This window comes from Gavialis gangeticus, unplaced genomic scaffold (genome assembly GCF_001723915.1).
Source record: "Gavialis gangeticus isolate Ggan-Ray unplaced genomic scaffold, GavGan_comp1, whole genome shotgun sequence".
NCBI classification, from domain to species: Eukaryota; Metazoa; Chordata; order Crocodylia; family Gavialidae; genus Gavialis; species Gavialis gangeticus.
Genome location: NW_017729024.1, coordinates 60485743 through 60502975, shown reverse-complemented (window position 1 = coordinate 60502975; position 17233 = coordinate 60485743). Strand labels below are relative to the sequence as shown.

At 43.4% G+C, this 17233-nt stretch overlaps 1 protein-coding gene across 2 annotated transcripts in view; it reads left to right on the top strand.

Annotated features, from left to right (window-relative positions):
- Positions 1–14889, top strand: part of PIGG (phosphatidylinositol glycan anchor biosynthesis class G) — a 212498-nt gene extending 197609 nt beyond the window's left edge. For both annotated transcript variants that reach the window (XM_019517143.1, XM_019517141.1), the window contains one exon: positions 12485–14889. In XM_019517143.1, coding sequence (XP_019372688.1) covers positions 12485–12710 — 226 coding nt within the window. In that variant the 3' untranslated portion in view covers positions 12711–14889. The remainder of the gene's footprint in view (positions 1–12484) is intronic.
- Positions 14890–17233: the final 2344 nt, after the last annotated feature.

The following is a 17233-nucleotide window of genomic DNA, read 5'->3' as shown; positions in this document are numbered from 1 at the left end:
GGTGGGGGGCGGGGGAGGGGCCGCTTCCCCACCGCATTCAGCTTTTCCCTAGACTCCTTCCCTGAGCGGAGAAAAGCGGCCCCTCGCCCGCCCCATGCCTGGCGCCCCATGTTGCAGGTGCTTGCAGCCCATGTGGGGCTGTCTGGAGCAGGCAGAGGCAGCCCCAGGCAGGCTGCAAGTGGCTGCAGCATGCAGCATTCCTGGGGCTGCCTGTGCCTGCTTGGGACAGTCCTGCGCAGGCTCCGAGTGCCTGCAGTGCAGGGCGCTGGCCATGGGGCAGGTGAGGGGCCACTCAGCACTAGCTTCTTCCCTGCTGGCAGGCAGGGGGTCAGGGCTGTGCACTGCCCCCCACCTGTACTGTGGTGCTGCGGGTAACTGGGAGTGAGTGGGCGGGGAGCCAGTGGGAGCACAGGGCCCACACCAGTGTACCGGGGCCAATGCCAGTGGGGCCCAGAACAGTGTGGCAGGCGTGCAGGGTCCCGGCTGACCGGGGCTCTCTGGAGCCGGGCCAGCTCCCCCCTCCCTGCTGGTACATGCCAGCCCAGCTCCACGGACCCCTGCCAGCCTGTGCCCCGCTTTGGGCCCCACCGACACTGGCCCTGGGACATTGGTCCCAAGACGTTGGGACATTGGTCCCAAGATGGTGACCCAGGGGGCGGGGCACCTGTCAAGGGGTAGGGCACCTCTGAAAGGGCAGGGCTACCCATGCGGCCCTCAACAACCTGCCAAAACTGGGTAAGCGGCCCTCCACTCAAAATAATTGCCCACCCCTGCTATAGGGTCCTTAATCCCCTCTCCTGCCTCGCCATTTACCAGTGGGAGCTGCTCTCCAGGCTGCCTGGTGGTCATGTGCATGTACATGGTTCCACCTGCCTGTTCTCTCCTCCCGCTCCCTCCCCACCCCCTGCAGGCTGGAACTCTTCCAGCTTGCAGAGAGCTCCTTGCAAAACTGCAAAATTTGGGGGTTTCTCCACTAAAATGAGAAATCTGCATTTTCCTCCAATAAAGGGGGAAATCTGTGTTTTTACTCCATTTTTCCATGGCAAATGAAAAACCCAGATCCCTGATGATGAGGAGGAGTCAGGAGTTAGGTAAGCCCGCAGAGAGGCAAAGGGGGCAGTCTGACATTTGCAAAGCTGGAGGAAGCAGCTCATTGGGAGCATAGAGAAGCATTGCAGGGAATTGGAGACTAACCGTGGCTATGCTAGCTGAAGGAGCTCCCTGCGCTGAGTGGAGAAGCAATACAGAAGACTAGAGGAACTACGACTAGGCCTAAGAGGGCCCAGGCTGTGAGTAGCCAGCAGAACTGAGTAGAAGCCTGGGGAAAGCTTAAACGCACCCCAGCTGCACTTGACCCTGTTTAGGTTTTGCTTTATGCTGCTTTTTAGGCCGTAAGGTGCAGATGTGGCTGAAGGGGAGGAAAGTAGGCCACTGTGGACTCTCTAAACTGGAGCTTAGATTATTGCTGAATTGTCAGGCTGCCAGAGGCCCTAGGAATCATGACCAGGGTGTCAGAGCCTGATGGATGGTGCAGGCCAGGGCAGGACCACTATTCTGTTCTCTGGAAGCAACCTCTCCTAGTTAATAATAATAATTAACATGTGGCAAGCAAGGAAAGGGTAATACCTAAAATGAGGCCAGAGTGGAACGAGCAGGATTATGGTGGCCATAAAGAGATGCCCTTCCCACCACAAGCAGTGGATCCCATTATGGTACTATTTTGGAGCATTTCAGACATTTAAAAAAGGTTTCAAAGGTCTTGTTATAGGTTCCAGTTGGTCCTTTGAAATTTTACAAAGGTGTTTGCGGCTTTTTAATTGTTAGGTCTTTTCATGTCCTGTTAAGTATGTTACTCATGCCATTGCTTCTTTTTTCCATTAGCATTATTTTTACATGTTAGGCTGGTCAGTCTGAATTTAATTAAAGCATCCAAGATAACCAACTACTTTAACTCTCTTAATTTTGTGCAAGACATCTTTGGTCTTCAGATGCAGTTTTTCCATCACTTTTTTAAGATGATATAGAATAGTCAACCTGGGTACCTGACGCACAGAATAGTCATTCATTCAAAAATGGGCTGGGGGAAGCCTACAGCCACATCTTAAACAGAACATAACACTTTAAGTTCCCTTTTACTGCCTTTATGCATAATGATGATGTGAAATGCTTAAGGCTTATCTCTAGTAAAATTCTTTAGAAATGCTAAGTGGCTTTTGGAAGAAAATTGATTGATGCTGCAGTGTGAAATAGTTACAGTTTGTGTTTGGTTTGTTGATAATTTTATACTTTAGTAGCTTAAAGTCTAGGGGTGAGACTTTCAGCTGGAGTAAATCTGCATAACCATATTGATTTTATTGGAGTTTCCCAGATTTACGTTAGCTGAAGATTTAGTCCATTGGGAGCATTTACAAAATTAATGTGAAAACCATTTTACAGGGTATGTTTGAAGCAGTGATAAAACTGTTTTTTTTTTTTTCAATTGGTACATGTTAAAGACCAAAGATTATTAAATAAATCATGTGCACATAAGTGGTTCAAGTCTAGTCAGTCCTGAGGCCGCTCTGAACATTGGGGCACCTTAGGTGCTATAACAAGCCACCTCCGCTCCACCCTGTGTTTGTCTAGCTTTGCGCATGCTGTCAGTGGAAGCTCCATCCAGTCCTTGATATTGGTTCCCCAGCTCTTTTTGGGTTTACCTCTTTTTCTGTTTCCCTGCACAGAGCCCTGCGTTTTGGTGTTGGCAAGGGTGTTTGGCCTTCTCATAATGTTTCTAAACCATTGCAGCTTCTTTCATCACAGAACCTCCAACAATGGTTCATAGGTTCCAATTTCTTGACTGATTTGCTGTTTGACACTCATTGGTGTAGTGCTCAGTTTGGTGTTCGGTGCATTTCAAATGCCTCAGTTCTGTTCTCTAACTTCTTATTAAGCATCTTTGCCTCAAATCCATAAAGCATCATAGAGATGACCACAGCATGCAAAAGATGCAACTTTATCTTCAGTATAATGCTGCTTTTCCAGATTTTCTTTAGCTTTCTTAATTGGCTGATAGCAATGGATATTCTGGTCTTAATTTCCTTATCAGATGTTACGTCTTCTGTGATGGTGGCTTCCAGATACTTAAAACATGTTACTCTTTCTGGTTTTTCATTGCCAATCTTTACATCAGCCTTGCTGCCAGTGATCTTGGAGGTTGTCATCACTTTGCTTTTCTCAGTGCTTATTTCCATTCCGTAGCTCTTCCCAGTTTTGTCTAGTATTTCTGTAAGTTCTTGAAGCTCTTCAGATGCCCCTGCTATCAGATCAATGTCATCAGCAAAGTGCGTGTTGTTAATCTTCCACACTCCAACTGATACAGTTCCTGTGAAATTCTCTAAGGCATCTGATATGATTTGTTTGAGGACGAGGTTGAAAAGGCATAGTAAATGCAAGCAACCGTGGCACACTCCTACTGATGTGCAAACCATTCAGCAATGTTGTTGTCGATCAGCACTCCACTACTTGCATTGCTGGAAAGCTTTTCTGTTAGTGTTATCAAGGATCTGCTAATGTTATGCTTCTTCATCGTGAGCCAGAGTGCTTTGTGCCACAGCAAGTCCCGTGAAATATGAACTTTCATTTCTACCCAGGAGAACTTTTACAGTAGTTTCTCTGATGCCTGATGAAGGGTGTTTGTGCCTGAAAGCTTTCAATTAAAGAATTTTTTTTGCAAAAATGTTGTTGGTCTAATAAAATACATCACTTCTGTCCACAAGCCCTGATTGCTTTTTCCTCTAGACTAATACGGCTACAACCTGGATACCTGCCGCCCTATCAAAAACTTTCTTGAAGTCTATGAAGTTATGGTGAAGTTCATTTTGGTCATCATCATGGTACTTTTCATAAAGTACTTGGATGTTGAAGATCTGTTCTGTGGTTTTTCTCCCCACTTTGAACCCAACTTGCTCTTCTGCCAGCATGGTCTCTACTCAAGGCTTAAGTCTGTTCAGTATTATTCTTACAAGTACTTGGCTTGGATGGCTGATCAAACCGGTGGTGCAGTAGTTTGTGCATTGGTGGAGATTCTCCTTTTTTGTAAGGGGAATGACGACTGACTTTGTCTGCTGGACTGGCCAAGTTTATTGCCTCCATATCATGTTGCAAACCCAGGGGCAGGCAAAGTCCAGCCTGCGATGGACTCTATTTTCCAGCAGCCCCTGCCTGCATCACGACAACTGGTTTCCATGGAGAACCCAGCAGCAGTAGTGCTGTGACAGCATGGGGCCAGGGTTTCCATGGAAACTGGCATCAGCAGCACGGCAGGGTGTGTGACAGGGCAGGGGGAGCTCCTTTGGGGCTGGGATCTTGTGGCAATGACAGCATGGTCCAAAGCTGGGGCAAAGCTGCGATCTGCTGCCCACACGTTCCGGAAAGGGGAATACAAGCAGTGGATTGTAGCTCTGCCCCAGCTTTGGACCATGCTGTCACCACTGCAAGATCCCAGCCCTGGCCCTAGAGCAACTCCTTGCCCAGCTGTACCCTTCCAACACTACACCAATGAAGAAATCAAAAAATTTTACAGCAGACTCAAAGAAACACTAGCTCTGACATCAAAGAAAGACATTCTGGTCATACAAGGTGAGTGGAATGCGAAAGTTAATACTGGTGCCCGTAGAGAATGGCACAATACATGCCATACGTTAACTACGCACTGCATGAAAAATACTTTTTTGTTAGTTCTAAACCTGTCACCTACTAATTTCAGTGGGTGCTTCTCCCGGCCCCCCCTGCTCCCTAGCTGCAGTGCACGTGCAGCTTCCGACTGAAAGAGCTGTGCCAGGGCCAGGTAGCTAGAAGCTGCTTCCAATGCTCTTGCTGCCTTCTGCTCCACTCCCCACCAATACTTAGCTCGGCCACAGGTCAGTTCCTTACCATCTGGAAGCTGTGCTTGCACCACAGCCTTGTGGAAGTCAGGGAAGGGGAAGGCGGGGGTGAGGAGAAGTAGCAGCTGGGTGTGGACACCATCCAGAAGTGGAGCTGCACCCAGGCTGGGCTGGGTAGTGATGGGGGTGGGGAGAAGCAGCCACAGCATGGAAGCGACTTCCAGCTGCCCATCCCAGTGCAGGGATGAACTCAGGTACAAACAAAGCCCTGTGGCTCCCTGCAGGTTGGATCTGGTGGCCCTATGGGCCAGATCCAACCCGCAGCCTGTATGTTGCTAACCCCCAGTTTAGATGCATTCTGTAGCATTTCTCAGTCTTGAATTGATCACTGAGATGCATACAGGTTTCCCCCACTTTATGCAGGTTCTGTACTTGCGAATTCGCTCTTATGCAATGACCCTTTTTATACCAAAAATTCGGTATATGCAAAGTAAATTCACTCTTATAGGATTGGTGTGGTGGAAGCCCACAGTCAACTGCTTTGTGCGGTGCATTGTGGGAGTGAAGCACACCAAAATGTAGTCTCCTGTGAGGATATATGCTCCTCAGTTGTTGTCTGCGACACGTTTCTGTAGTTGCCATCCCCACAGTGCCCTGTGCTTGTGTGTACTCTCTGCTGTTGGTGATTACCAAAATTGTCCTGTAAAAGTGGTAGAGATGGGTCTGGGGGTCAGAACAGTCAAGGTCTTGGAATGCATCCCTATTTGTTACATTGTAAAGTGGGTTCCCTTTATGTGAATTTGAGTTATGCGCCATTTTCCAGGAACACATGTACAGCATAAAGTGAGGGAAACCTGTACTGATGTCAATGTCGTATAGCCTCCAGGGAGCTGAAGATGTAAAAACATTTTTACACATAGGTGTGTTGAGGGACTGATTTTTTTAATCCAGTCCTTTGTTACTCTCCATGGGATGGACTACCAGTATGCTTTCCTCTCTCTAGCAAACTTGGTTTTAATTGCCTCTGGTCACAAGTATCACTATAAGATCTTGCAGGCAAGATGTTGCTTATGTGCCATGGGCCATGTCCTACAAAAACATTTCTAGTACCAGTAGTGCTTTTTTCTTTATTTTAAGAAATGAAATGTGAACAGAGGCCTTCAAATTTTGGCTATAAATAGAAGATGCACCATTTACAGGAAATGAGTGGGTTTTATTACACATTTTTGGCAACGTAACTTTTTCATTTTGCAACCTCTCCCCTGTTCTGCTGTGTAACCTATTTTCAGAGCAGGTTGAAGAGGCAAGCATTACAGGGTGACAAAACATTAACTATTAAGTTCTGGAAACTCAAGGAAGTAGAAAATCCATTAATAGTACAAGTTCTTGGCCATGCTTCCCCATGTATCATTAAATATTAAATTAATAAGGAAGCCCTTTCTTTAAAACCCATACCTGAGGTGAACTGTATGCAGTGCTTTTGGAGTCAGAACAGGGAATTTTCAGAAGTATTGTTTTTTTTGCTGCACCAGAGTCTTTTGAGCATTGCTTTTTTTTCTCTAGATCTAGCTGTCCTCAGCATAAATTTTGACAAAATAAAGTTCTGATTCGCATTGCTACTCGTGCTGCATTTTGAAATCTTAGTAGTGTCACAGAAGTTAACCTGTGAGGTTCACATTATAAAAGTTGATTCCACCTTTTATTCCTGCCATACACTGAAATGCGAGTTAATAGAATAGGGGTTAATAGAGAAGGGCAGACCAGCGGGCAGGCCGGCGGACCCACGAGCTTGAAGTTGCAATGTTATTTTCATCTCCCTGTTTCTGCACACTTCTCTTACCTCCCCAGGAAGGGAATTAGTTGTTGCTAAGGCAGTTTAATAGAGAGCAAGTTTTACAGATACTCATTACATTAGGCTATTCTGTGGCTACCAGGCTGTTCAGCTTTATACTTTAAAACCAACTTGTGTAGTATATAGAGTAGGGCAATGATAGCTGTCCAGCCTGGATCCTGTATCTGAAGAACTAGTCTGTCAGATCAAAAAATGGTGCACAGAATTTCCTTTACTGAATAGTGGAAGGGGTGTGCCAAGAAAATAGCTTCTAATGCTGAGATCAGCAACCCTGGCACACGTGCCAGAGCACAGCATGCAAGGCCATTTCACTTGGCATGCCACAGTGGGTCTGGGCTCTGGGCAGCAGCTAGTCACGGAGCCTGGGCTGTTTCCAGCAGGCAACTGGAAGGCTGCAAGCCTTGCTGCAAGCAGCCTGGGCTTCGTGGCCTGCAGCATCTACCCAGAGCCTGGACTGGCTGCAGGAGTGGCATCAGCCTCTTCTCAGTGTGAGGCTCAGGGAGGCTAAGGGCTGCACTACGGGTGGACCAGGCGGGCTGAGCTGCATGGGGTGGGTGGGTGGCAGTGCTGGAGGGATGGCTATGGGGAGGCTAAGACAGATTTTGCGGCGGCCATAGCCCCCCCATACCTTCTAGTGCCACCCCTGTGCACTGGGCCCGAGAGCCCCAACCGGACTTTGTGCCAATGGTAGCCGTGCACCCCTTGGGTGGACAGTGTGGGAGAGGCATGAGGCAGTGTGATAGTGGGCCCCCCCCCAACTCCAGTTTTGTTTTTCTGGCATGCCAGCACTCCAGTACCTTACAAGTAGACATTGCGGTTTTTTCGACACTCTGGCCAAAAATATTGCCTACCGCTGTTCTAATGACTGATTAAATTCCTAACATCCTCACCTAAGGATGAGCTGGCCTTAGTATTTAAATACCCAAAATATATTTCACTACACCTAAACTGTAATCTGATGCATTGTGATTTTTGTCACTTGTAAGAGCTGGGTCTTCCTACCTTTAAGTAGGTGATATCTAAGAAAATTCCATCTACTGTGTGGAGATATTCATGTCTTAGTAGGTAGTTCTTCAAACCATTATCAGATCAGTAACCATGCATTTTCATATTGGCATCATGTTGCTGAAAGTAGGGTTTTAGAATGAAGATATTAAAACCATTCTAATTACTTGGACTCACTGAACATTCCAAAGGCATTTCAGCAAGAAGAGGGGAATATCTGGTCCAAAATCTATTTAAGATTAAGGATTTAAGATTCTACTTTCTGAAGTCCCTTAGCAGTTTCATTTGACTAAGATAAATCTTATTTCACTCCTGGAATTGTAATGTGTGCCACTGACTGCTATGAATTAGTTTGAGATTTCATCCCACAAGTGGATGTGTTTCATTTAGGAGTGAGTGACTGTAACTTTTAGATTGTTTTGAGCTCCTTTTGAAATAAAGGAAATATGCAAATAGGAGGCATTAGTGCACAATGACTGTATTTTAATAGTTCTGCACTTTGTATATTTACAGTTTAACTAGCATTTTGTTTGTTTCTGGACTTAAAGTACAAAAGTGTTGGAAAACATCTTTATTTAGAGGCAAAGAATTGTATTTGTGCTTCAGTTATATAACTGTACAAAAAATCAATGTCTGGCTAGTTTTTTAGTGAAAATAACTGAAAACTCCAAAAACATTAAAGCTACTTTTTAATTAATTTCTTTCTAATCAGGGTAGTTGTTATTCTTAGTCATTGCACCCAATTTATCTGAGATTGGAAAAACTTCCCCATAGTGTACTATGTCAAATATACTGACTAACAAATACAGGGAGTGGAAAATTAAATGCTGGGATTTTCAAAAGCCTGAAAGGGTTAGTTAGGTTGGTACGCAGCTTCCATAGACTCCTAACTCCATTAGATTCCTTTGAAAACCCAACCAAATTCTTTCAACTGTTAAACTATCAGAAATGTTCATCTATAAAACTATAAATATCTTATACCCAATCACATTAATTAATTCTTAAACTGTTTAGGTATTCTAAAGAGTAACTGTAAAAAAAAAAACAACCCAACCCCCTGATTCAGCAGATCTTTCCTTTTATGCATCTAGACTCATTTCAAGTGAGGGAAACAATTTTATCTTCTTTATTTTCCTCCTATTGGCATTAACACAGCTAAGCTTATGTGCACTTCAGTGAGTTTGTTCTTGGTCTCAGCAAAATCACTTAAAATGACTCCTTTGTGAAGACAATCGGAATGAAAGCATAACAGTAATTTTTCCTGCAGAATCTTTAATAGTTATGATCCTGGCTATGACCGTAAACTGCATCTGACTGGAGGGCCTGGTGGCAATGTGGTGGGGCTACTTTTGGCAAGGAAGCTTCTGTAAAATACCACATTGTTGCAACCTCCAGAGTAAGGTGAGTATAGGGCACTTCAAAATCCAAGCCCCCAGTGCCTTCTCTTTGTTTGGAGAAAAGCTAAGAGACATCACCCTGACAGAAACGCATCCTCACTGAGGCATTAGGCAATCAGCAGCAGTTCTTATCTGTTCCTCTGTGGCAGAAGCTACAACCACCAGGGCACTGAATGTATGGAATCGGTTTGGCCTTTGGATTTTGTCTCAGTGGTTTAAAGGAGAATGGTAAGTCTTGGGCAACCTCCACTCCTCCATACTCTTGCCTAGGTGTACACATCAAAGGTCTTTGTGTGATGGTTGCAGGACTCCCTACAAGCTGATTCATCAGGCACCTGACTAGACCTCTTTCATGTACACCATGATCCAGAGGATCAACACTTGCCTACTTTGTATACAAGAATGGAAAATCCAATATTACTTTGAGATGGCAAGATGAGTTTTTTTGTCTCAGCAGTAGGAAAAATCTCTGTAAATCAAGGATATCAGTGCTAGAGCCATTGGGAACTAGGCATGTGTCATTTTTAGTCAGTCTAGACCACAGATGGCCAACCCATGGTGCACATGCTGGTGCAGGCAGCTGCTGTGTGTGGCATGCAAGCACTGGGTGTCCAGTAAAAGGAGGTGCCAGAATAAAGGCAGAGAATGAAGTATTCCATGGAGGAGAGTCTAAGACTGCTGCTGCAAAAGGATGTGTCAGTGCTATAAGCCAGGTTAACCCTAACCTTTACTCATGGAAGTGCTGCAACACTGTACGCTTTGAAAAGCACCCAGCGCTGTGACGCTTGCAATTTTATAAATGGCAAAATGTGCGTCAGCATGGAGAAAATGGTGGCAGCGCACCTTTGGACTAAAACACATTGGAGGTTCTGATGTTCAAAAGCACACCACCACCATTTTCTGCATGCTGACACGCATCTTGCTACTTATACAGCTGCATGCAGTGCAGCACAGTTCACCTCAGCACACGTGCAAAGCAGACTGGATTAATCAAGTCTGCTCCAAAGCGGCGGATCTCCGGCATGTTGTGGGACAGAAAAGTATGAGTATAATTGCCCTTAGAAACTAATCCATTCAGAGAAGCATGACCTTTCAGAGGCAACAATTTATTTCAGGGCTGTCCAACTTGCAGCCCATGGACCACATATACCCCCTGGGGGGTTAACCTGAGGACCCCAGGTTCCTGGTCCAGGTGCCACTTGTGTCACTGGAACTGATGCCACTTCCACCAGAGTCTACAGACTTCTCCCTCCTCCAGCTTCCATTGCCTGTCCCTACACCTAGGGCAGAACAGCATGGTATGGCCTGCAGGGCTGAGCAAGCCTACAGCCCGGGGTTTTGAGGGGACCCAGGTACCTCACATGGTACAGGAATTCTGGCACAATGCAGCTTGGAGGAAGGGGGCATACAGAATGGCAGGGGAGGGCATATAGCTTATGATGCATTGTTGTGGGGGCACACAGTGTAGTGGGGGGGGACCCACATGGCACAGTGTGAGCCCCAGAGAGCACATTGGAGGCATGCTTGTGGCCCTCAGCTACTCAGAAGTTGGACAGATATGTCTTACTTCATCATATGAACTGGCAGAAAGAAAACTTTTTATAGAAGGGGAAGGTGCAAGGGCAGAGGAAGCTGACAAGGGAGAGGAGCATCTTGTAGCAGACCTGCCTTCTGCCTGTTATAAATACAAATGTAGATTTTATCTACTTTACAATATACAGAGGTACGCGGTCATTTTAGGTCACTTCCTGTTTAGAACAACATTGAAATTAATTTGGTTAAAATTGAAAGGAACATCACTCCCTGTTCACTCTGAATGTTAATGTGTAAAAACCGTAATCTGGGTTCCTTTTCATAGGTTTCTTGATTACCAACCAATTAAAATATCTTTATAGAGAAAAGCAATGGTTCTTATATTTTCTGCCAATCAGATGGTTTTGTTCTATCTGCCTGTCTGACCAGCAGGTGTCCAGAGTTTGCAGTAATTGAGAGATGTCTACAGGGACTGAGCCAGGCAGATGGTAATGGTTCATAAGAGGTATGCTGGGGAAGTTCCAATGCAGCCATAGCATCATGGCTATAGTGTGGGTAGCCCTGTGGATAATAAAAACAATACAGACCACAGTGCCTTCTGTTCCACACTACTTCATTTGGATTTTGCTCCGAAGGGGAGGTGAAAGTGCCTTGGAAACATCCAGCTGAGCTCTTTCTTATAGTAACTCAAGATCCTGCTAACCAAGAAGTGCGTGGGAGAGGAAAAGGTGTTCAAGTGAAAGTTTAGGTTGGGGTTAGGAAATTGCAAATAGTTCAGGGTTACAAGGGAGCAAATGCAAAAGGGCAGATGTTTAGCAAATGCAATGGAGGCAGAGTATCCTGAGGCCTAGGTATAATGGCCTTTAAACAAACTGGTGTACATGGCTGTGACCCGTGTATTATACAAAGTGATTTGTTTACAAGTAGTTTTGACATGGATCTAATAGATTCTTACCCAAATGTGGAAGAATAATATTGTTCAGGAGGCCACATGTCCTACATATGCCAGTTAACTTTTCTAATGTTGTAATTTTTATATTGGCTCATAAATATCATTGCTTGCCTGGCAGCCATACACTTATGACAATGCCAAGTTTTGTGCCCTGCCAAGTTATCCTTTACAAATGTTAGGAAGACCTTATTAAGACTTAAATAATCCTTTTCTTTTCTGTACCTTCCAGTCAGTTGTAGAAGAGGTACTGGGAGAAGTTATTGTCACTTATAAAATGTTCTGGAAAAGTGGTGCGACAAAGTTGTCTATATATTGCCAGCACTGCTCTTCTAAGGAGTCTTGAAGTATCTAGAAAAGATATTTTAAATAGATGTCTGAATATCTGTCTAGGTAGCTAGATGGCGTCTATCACTGTAGTGTCATGCTGATTTGCTGTTGTGATTAATTGCTGTAATGGCAGGAGCCTCAGAAATACCTGGTGTGCAGAACAGATATGGGGAGACGGATATATAAAGGCAATAAAATAAAGCTGTATTAGTTATGCTGTTGTTATTGAATTATTAGTTTTCTCAAATAAGATGGTGAACAAGTAAAAGGTGCCTCTACAGTGAAATGGTTTAGATCAGCGGTTCCTAGTCTGTGGTACGTGTACCACCAGTGCTACGCAGACAACCTGTTAGTGGTACACGTTAACAGATTTATTATAATTACTTTATAGGACAACAATTTGCTGGCGGTACTCAAGGTTGTATCATTTTAAATTGGTGGTGCACAATCTGTCAGTTTAGGAACTGCTAGTGTAGATGAAACATAAGAAATTAAGACTCATGTAATGCCTGTTTGATCAGAATGCATGAAAGCTAATGCTTGCTTTTCTTAACAGGCATTCGGCAGCGATGGGTCATGGCTGTTTCTGCTATGCTCTGATACATTCTATTCCAGTTGCTGTCTACATAATTTTGGTAACAGGTCTACGTTACCACCTATTCATATGGAGTGTTTTCTCACCCAAGCTACTTTATGAAGGAATGCATGTGTTCATTACAGCTGCTATTTGTGTGTTCTTCACAGCCATGGATCAGAAACAGTTTCAGAAAATTCAAGACTGAAAGTGAATGTACTGTACAGAACTGTGTCGTCATGGTACCCAGGGAGTTACTGGATTAGATAGAATGAAAATGATGGAATATCCTGAAATTCAGAGCCATTTTTATTATTATTATTAACCTCCACCATATATGCTGTAAAGGATTTACATTTATTTAAAAAGATTTTGCGTTTTAAAAGGTTGAACTGGAATAGATCCAGTTTTTCCTATTATTTGTTACAGCTCCCTTATTCTGTACTGGCCATTCTGGAATTGATGAATATCCATAGTTATAATATTGCTCATTCATGTACATTTCTCAGTAAGCAGAAAGTTTAGTTTTTAGCATCTTGTTGGATGAGGCTTCAGATATTAAGAACTATTTAACTAATTCAGTTTTATAGTATTTTATCTGACGGTCTTCATAATTAAAGGCCTCATCCTACGGAAGTTACTGGGAGATGTATCAAACCTTAAATGAAAATACGGTCCTTCTTCAATATGGGAAAAATGCACTTGTCAAATGTAGATTTCTTTGGATATTCTTACACTGCTCTTTTTGTCTGTAATTTCATACTCTAGTATTTTAACTAGGAAATGTTAAAGGCAAGTTTATTAACAAAACATTCCCAAAAAGCCATTTACCAACAGGAATAACACCATTTTGAAGTAATCTCATAAATTTTAGTTATAGGAATAAGTTGTAGGTGTTTATAAATTGAAGAACGTATATTTTCTTGTAGAGTAAAATAAATAATGGTCAAGGAACTGTGACTTGGTGTTAGCTATTTATCAAACTAACAGTTCTTTGACAGGTTTATATAACAAAGCAACTCATATTTATATTTTGAAGTGCTTAACGTGGAAGGTATGGATAAAAATGATATATGATGGCCAACCTTTGTCAATGGAGTCCTTAATAGCTGAAGCATGACAAATCACTGTGATATTAAATATTTTATGTAAACAGATTTGTATAGATATATAGCCCAATGCCTATCAAGCTTCTAAAAGTGAGGAATTGTTCTGAAATGCTGTACATTTTTACATAAACTTTATAGTAACTATAATTTATACTGTCACAGTTTTTTCCTTAAAATAAATTATCTCAAGACAATTCATAATGATTTGGTGAAGCTTATAAGGTCTTATGTTCCTTAACTGTGATATCCGTGTTTCCACAGCATGTGTTTTACCTCCCATCAAAATCGTGTAAGTCTTATGCATAGTAATTGAATGTACTTTTTTTAGCAATTTGCTTTAGTGAGTGAAATATCTATTCCATTTCTTAGATGAGTGCTATAATTAAGTTTGAGGTACTTCTTGATTTCTTTCTCCTGCCCTTTGGGCAACAAATCAGAAACATTAAGGGCTAGCAAAGTAATGAATCTTCTATGAAGCCTGAATGATTAGCTCTCAAGTGTGGTGTTTCCTGTTGCTAAATATGTATAAATGTTAAATCATACTGGTTGTTGCACTGAACATTTCTACATGTTTTTCACACAGCCACAGAAATGTGAGAGCCTTCAGGAGTGAAAGAGCTAATGAACTCAAGGGCAAGGATACTTTATTGAGATATGTCATATTCCCTTTAGCTTAAAATCATGCAATATGCCCTCAAGGATTATGGCACAATAAATACACATCTCTGTCATTTTCCATGGTGCTGTCAAGAAAACAAATACATTGTTAAATAGTCTATAATAAATCATTCTTTTAATATTTTCTTAACTTCTGTTTTGGTCTATGTAACAACATAAGCACAGTCAGTATCTCAGCTAAATGTATTAGAGGTGTGCTGAGGGATGAACAAATGATGAATTTCATCTCCTCTTGCACTGCATCCATCTGAAAGTAAATGCTTTTGAGACCTCTAAGTCATTACTGAAGCTGATGGCCCATTTGTTAGGATTGTTAATGTCCTTTTTCATCTAATCTCTCAAAGTAAGTTACAGAAAGATGCCCCTTCATTTTGGTACGTGCACTTCCATTACCAATAAGAGACAGCAGACCTATCTTTAATCACTATAATGTGTATTCTCTGAATGGGCAATCTCAGTATTCTGGACTTCATATCATTGGTGTTCAGTTGGAGAAGCTGCATGAGAGACTAATGGCTCTTGAATGTCATTAGCAGTGACGTGTTAATCTTTGGAAAATGAAATATTGGTTCTTTTAAAAAATAAAATGCTTTAACTATTTATTATATATGGAATATTGGAAATATTTTTTTATTTGTGAAAGTGTCTTATACATGCATTCCTTTTATGCTCAGTATTTTTCTGGTTACTTGTTGCCTGGCAACAGAATGGAGGGTTATTGTCATCTTCTGTGTTTGCTTTCTTGATAAATTCTGGAACTGTCCTTAATTTGAATACAGAATATAATTATAGGATAGTAGATCCTAGTGGGTGGTGGCAGGCATACTAGCAACACAAGGATATACGGAGAGTGCAAGAGGGGAAGCGCTTTCTGGGGTAGAGCAAATCAATCCCAACCCCTCCACTGTGGGAATGATTGGTTGAAATTGTATGGGTTCTTATGTAGAGGAGGTCAGAATAAATAATTGCGGGGAGGAGGGGGGGAACAGGGCTGCTGCCCTTGTTCTGCACATCTTGGCAATTTTGTCTCCTTTCTATTAGAGACTCTTCCTTTGGCATTCTGGGGAAGAAAGATGGAAGAAGATGAAGCTTCAGCATGCCTGCTCAGTTTGGGGGCTGACTACACTAGCTTTCAACACATCATTTGGACTACAGTATGCTGCTATAGCACCTAGCCACTAGGTGGCAGGGAAGCTGGTTTATACTGAACAAACAATTAGGCTAGGGAAGACATTGACTAGGGGGGTTGGCACAGGACCAGTACATAATTGCTCCTCACTGGAGTGGAGCAACTTCTGTACTAGAATAAGCTGTGTGTTGCGTATCTCCCCCTCATTTATTAAGGAGTAAAGTCAGTTTACTCTACAGTAAATGTGGGTTGTGTTCCCACCCTCGCTCTTCCCAGATTAATATCCTCATACAATATTGGTTACCTCACAGAACAAAAGGAAAGTGTTGCCTTCAGGGGCCTTCCTTGTAAAGCATCTGTAAGCTAGACCAGATGATTGAAACCAGTGAGGACCAACTTTTGGCAGGTGCGTTGCAAATTAGCCACATGCCCTCCCCTGCTGCTCTGCTTTCTGCTTCTTTCCATCTGCTCCCTGCCCTGTTCACTGCTATGCTGCCTGTCCCCTTCCCAGTCTGCTGTGTACCATACATAGATGCTGCATGTGCCACTTGTGGTACCTCTGCCACAGGTTGGCCACCTCACTCTAAACAATAGGTTTCAGGGGGAGCATTCTCTGAAAAAGAAATCCAGATTCTGCACTATGTTTCTGAAGCGGCTGTAAGAACTCATCTGAACTGTCTCCCCAGTTCACCTTGCTTAGTGCTCAGTGTGGCCGGGTGGGAGTGAATAATGAAACCTCTCTCCCTGGGACTCGCCTGCCACGCTTTGGATTGATGGAAGAATAAGAAGTTAATTCCCCAAGGAGAGAGGGTGTAGTAGATCACCCCCGAAGTAGGATAAAAGAAAACCGATTTATTAGTAACTTCCCTGCAGGTTGTGGAGCACCCTGGCAGTTCTCACTGCTCACGGTCTCCCTTTTCTCCACCACTGTGCAGCCCACTCCCCCAAGTCAGTCAGCTCCACTCCAGTCCCACTCTCTTTTCTCTTTCCTGAGGTACCAGTGGATCCTTTCTCTGTGGGACCTTCTCTCAGCCAGTAAGTTTTTCCTCTCTTCCTCACCTCCTTACTTCGCCGGTTGCCATGGTTACCTACACCCAGTCTACTGGTCTTATCAGCAAGCTGCTCCAGCACTGGGTCCGCCACTCCTGGCATCCCTGCTGAATCTCTCCATGCTGTGCCCCAGGGGGCAAAGGAAAACCCCTTGCCGTGGACTTAAGTAGCTGTTGGCTCCTACTAAGTTAATATTCTTCCCCAGTGTGATCCCCTTCCCAACTGTGTTTAGTAAGTAATTAACTTTGCCCTGTCCCCGACCTGACTCTCCCCCTACCCCACAACTTAATGTCAAAGGAGCAGGGCTGTATTTGCCCTGTTACACTCAGCAGTGATGGTTAAATTATTGTGCAGTTTATCTTTCCCTTCTCAAATCCAATTCATAGTAAATGAGTAAGTTCTTCCTTTCTGCCACTTCTTGCTGCACGTGACAGTTGGACGGAACAAGAATACAGGCAGCTTGACAAGAGAAAGTGAGGATCTTTTTTAAGGAAAAAGCAGCTTTAAAACAAAATATTTTTAAATGTTTTCCCTTCTAACCCATGAGATTTGCTGCTGTTCAAATACAAAATGTTCAGCAAGTGGTTTGGAGAGCAACTTTCTGGGTATCAGTGTAGCAGCCTGCAAAGCTTTCCTTGTAATTCTACAGAGAATGCCTTTAGAGAGTGGGAAAGAGCATAAGTCCTCTTGCAGTTGTAGTACGGCAGAGGTACAGGATTGATTATACAGTTACTTTTAACAGCTACAGAAAATCTAGCAGCGTTC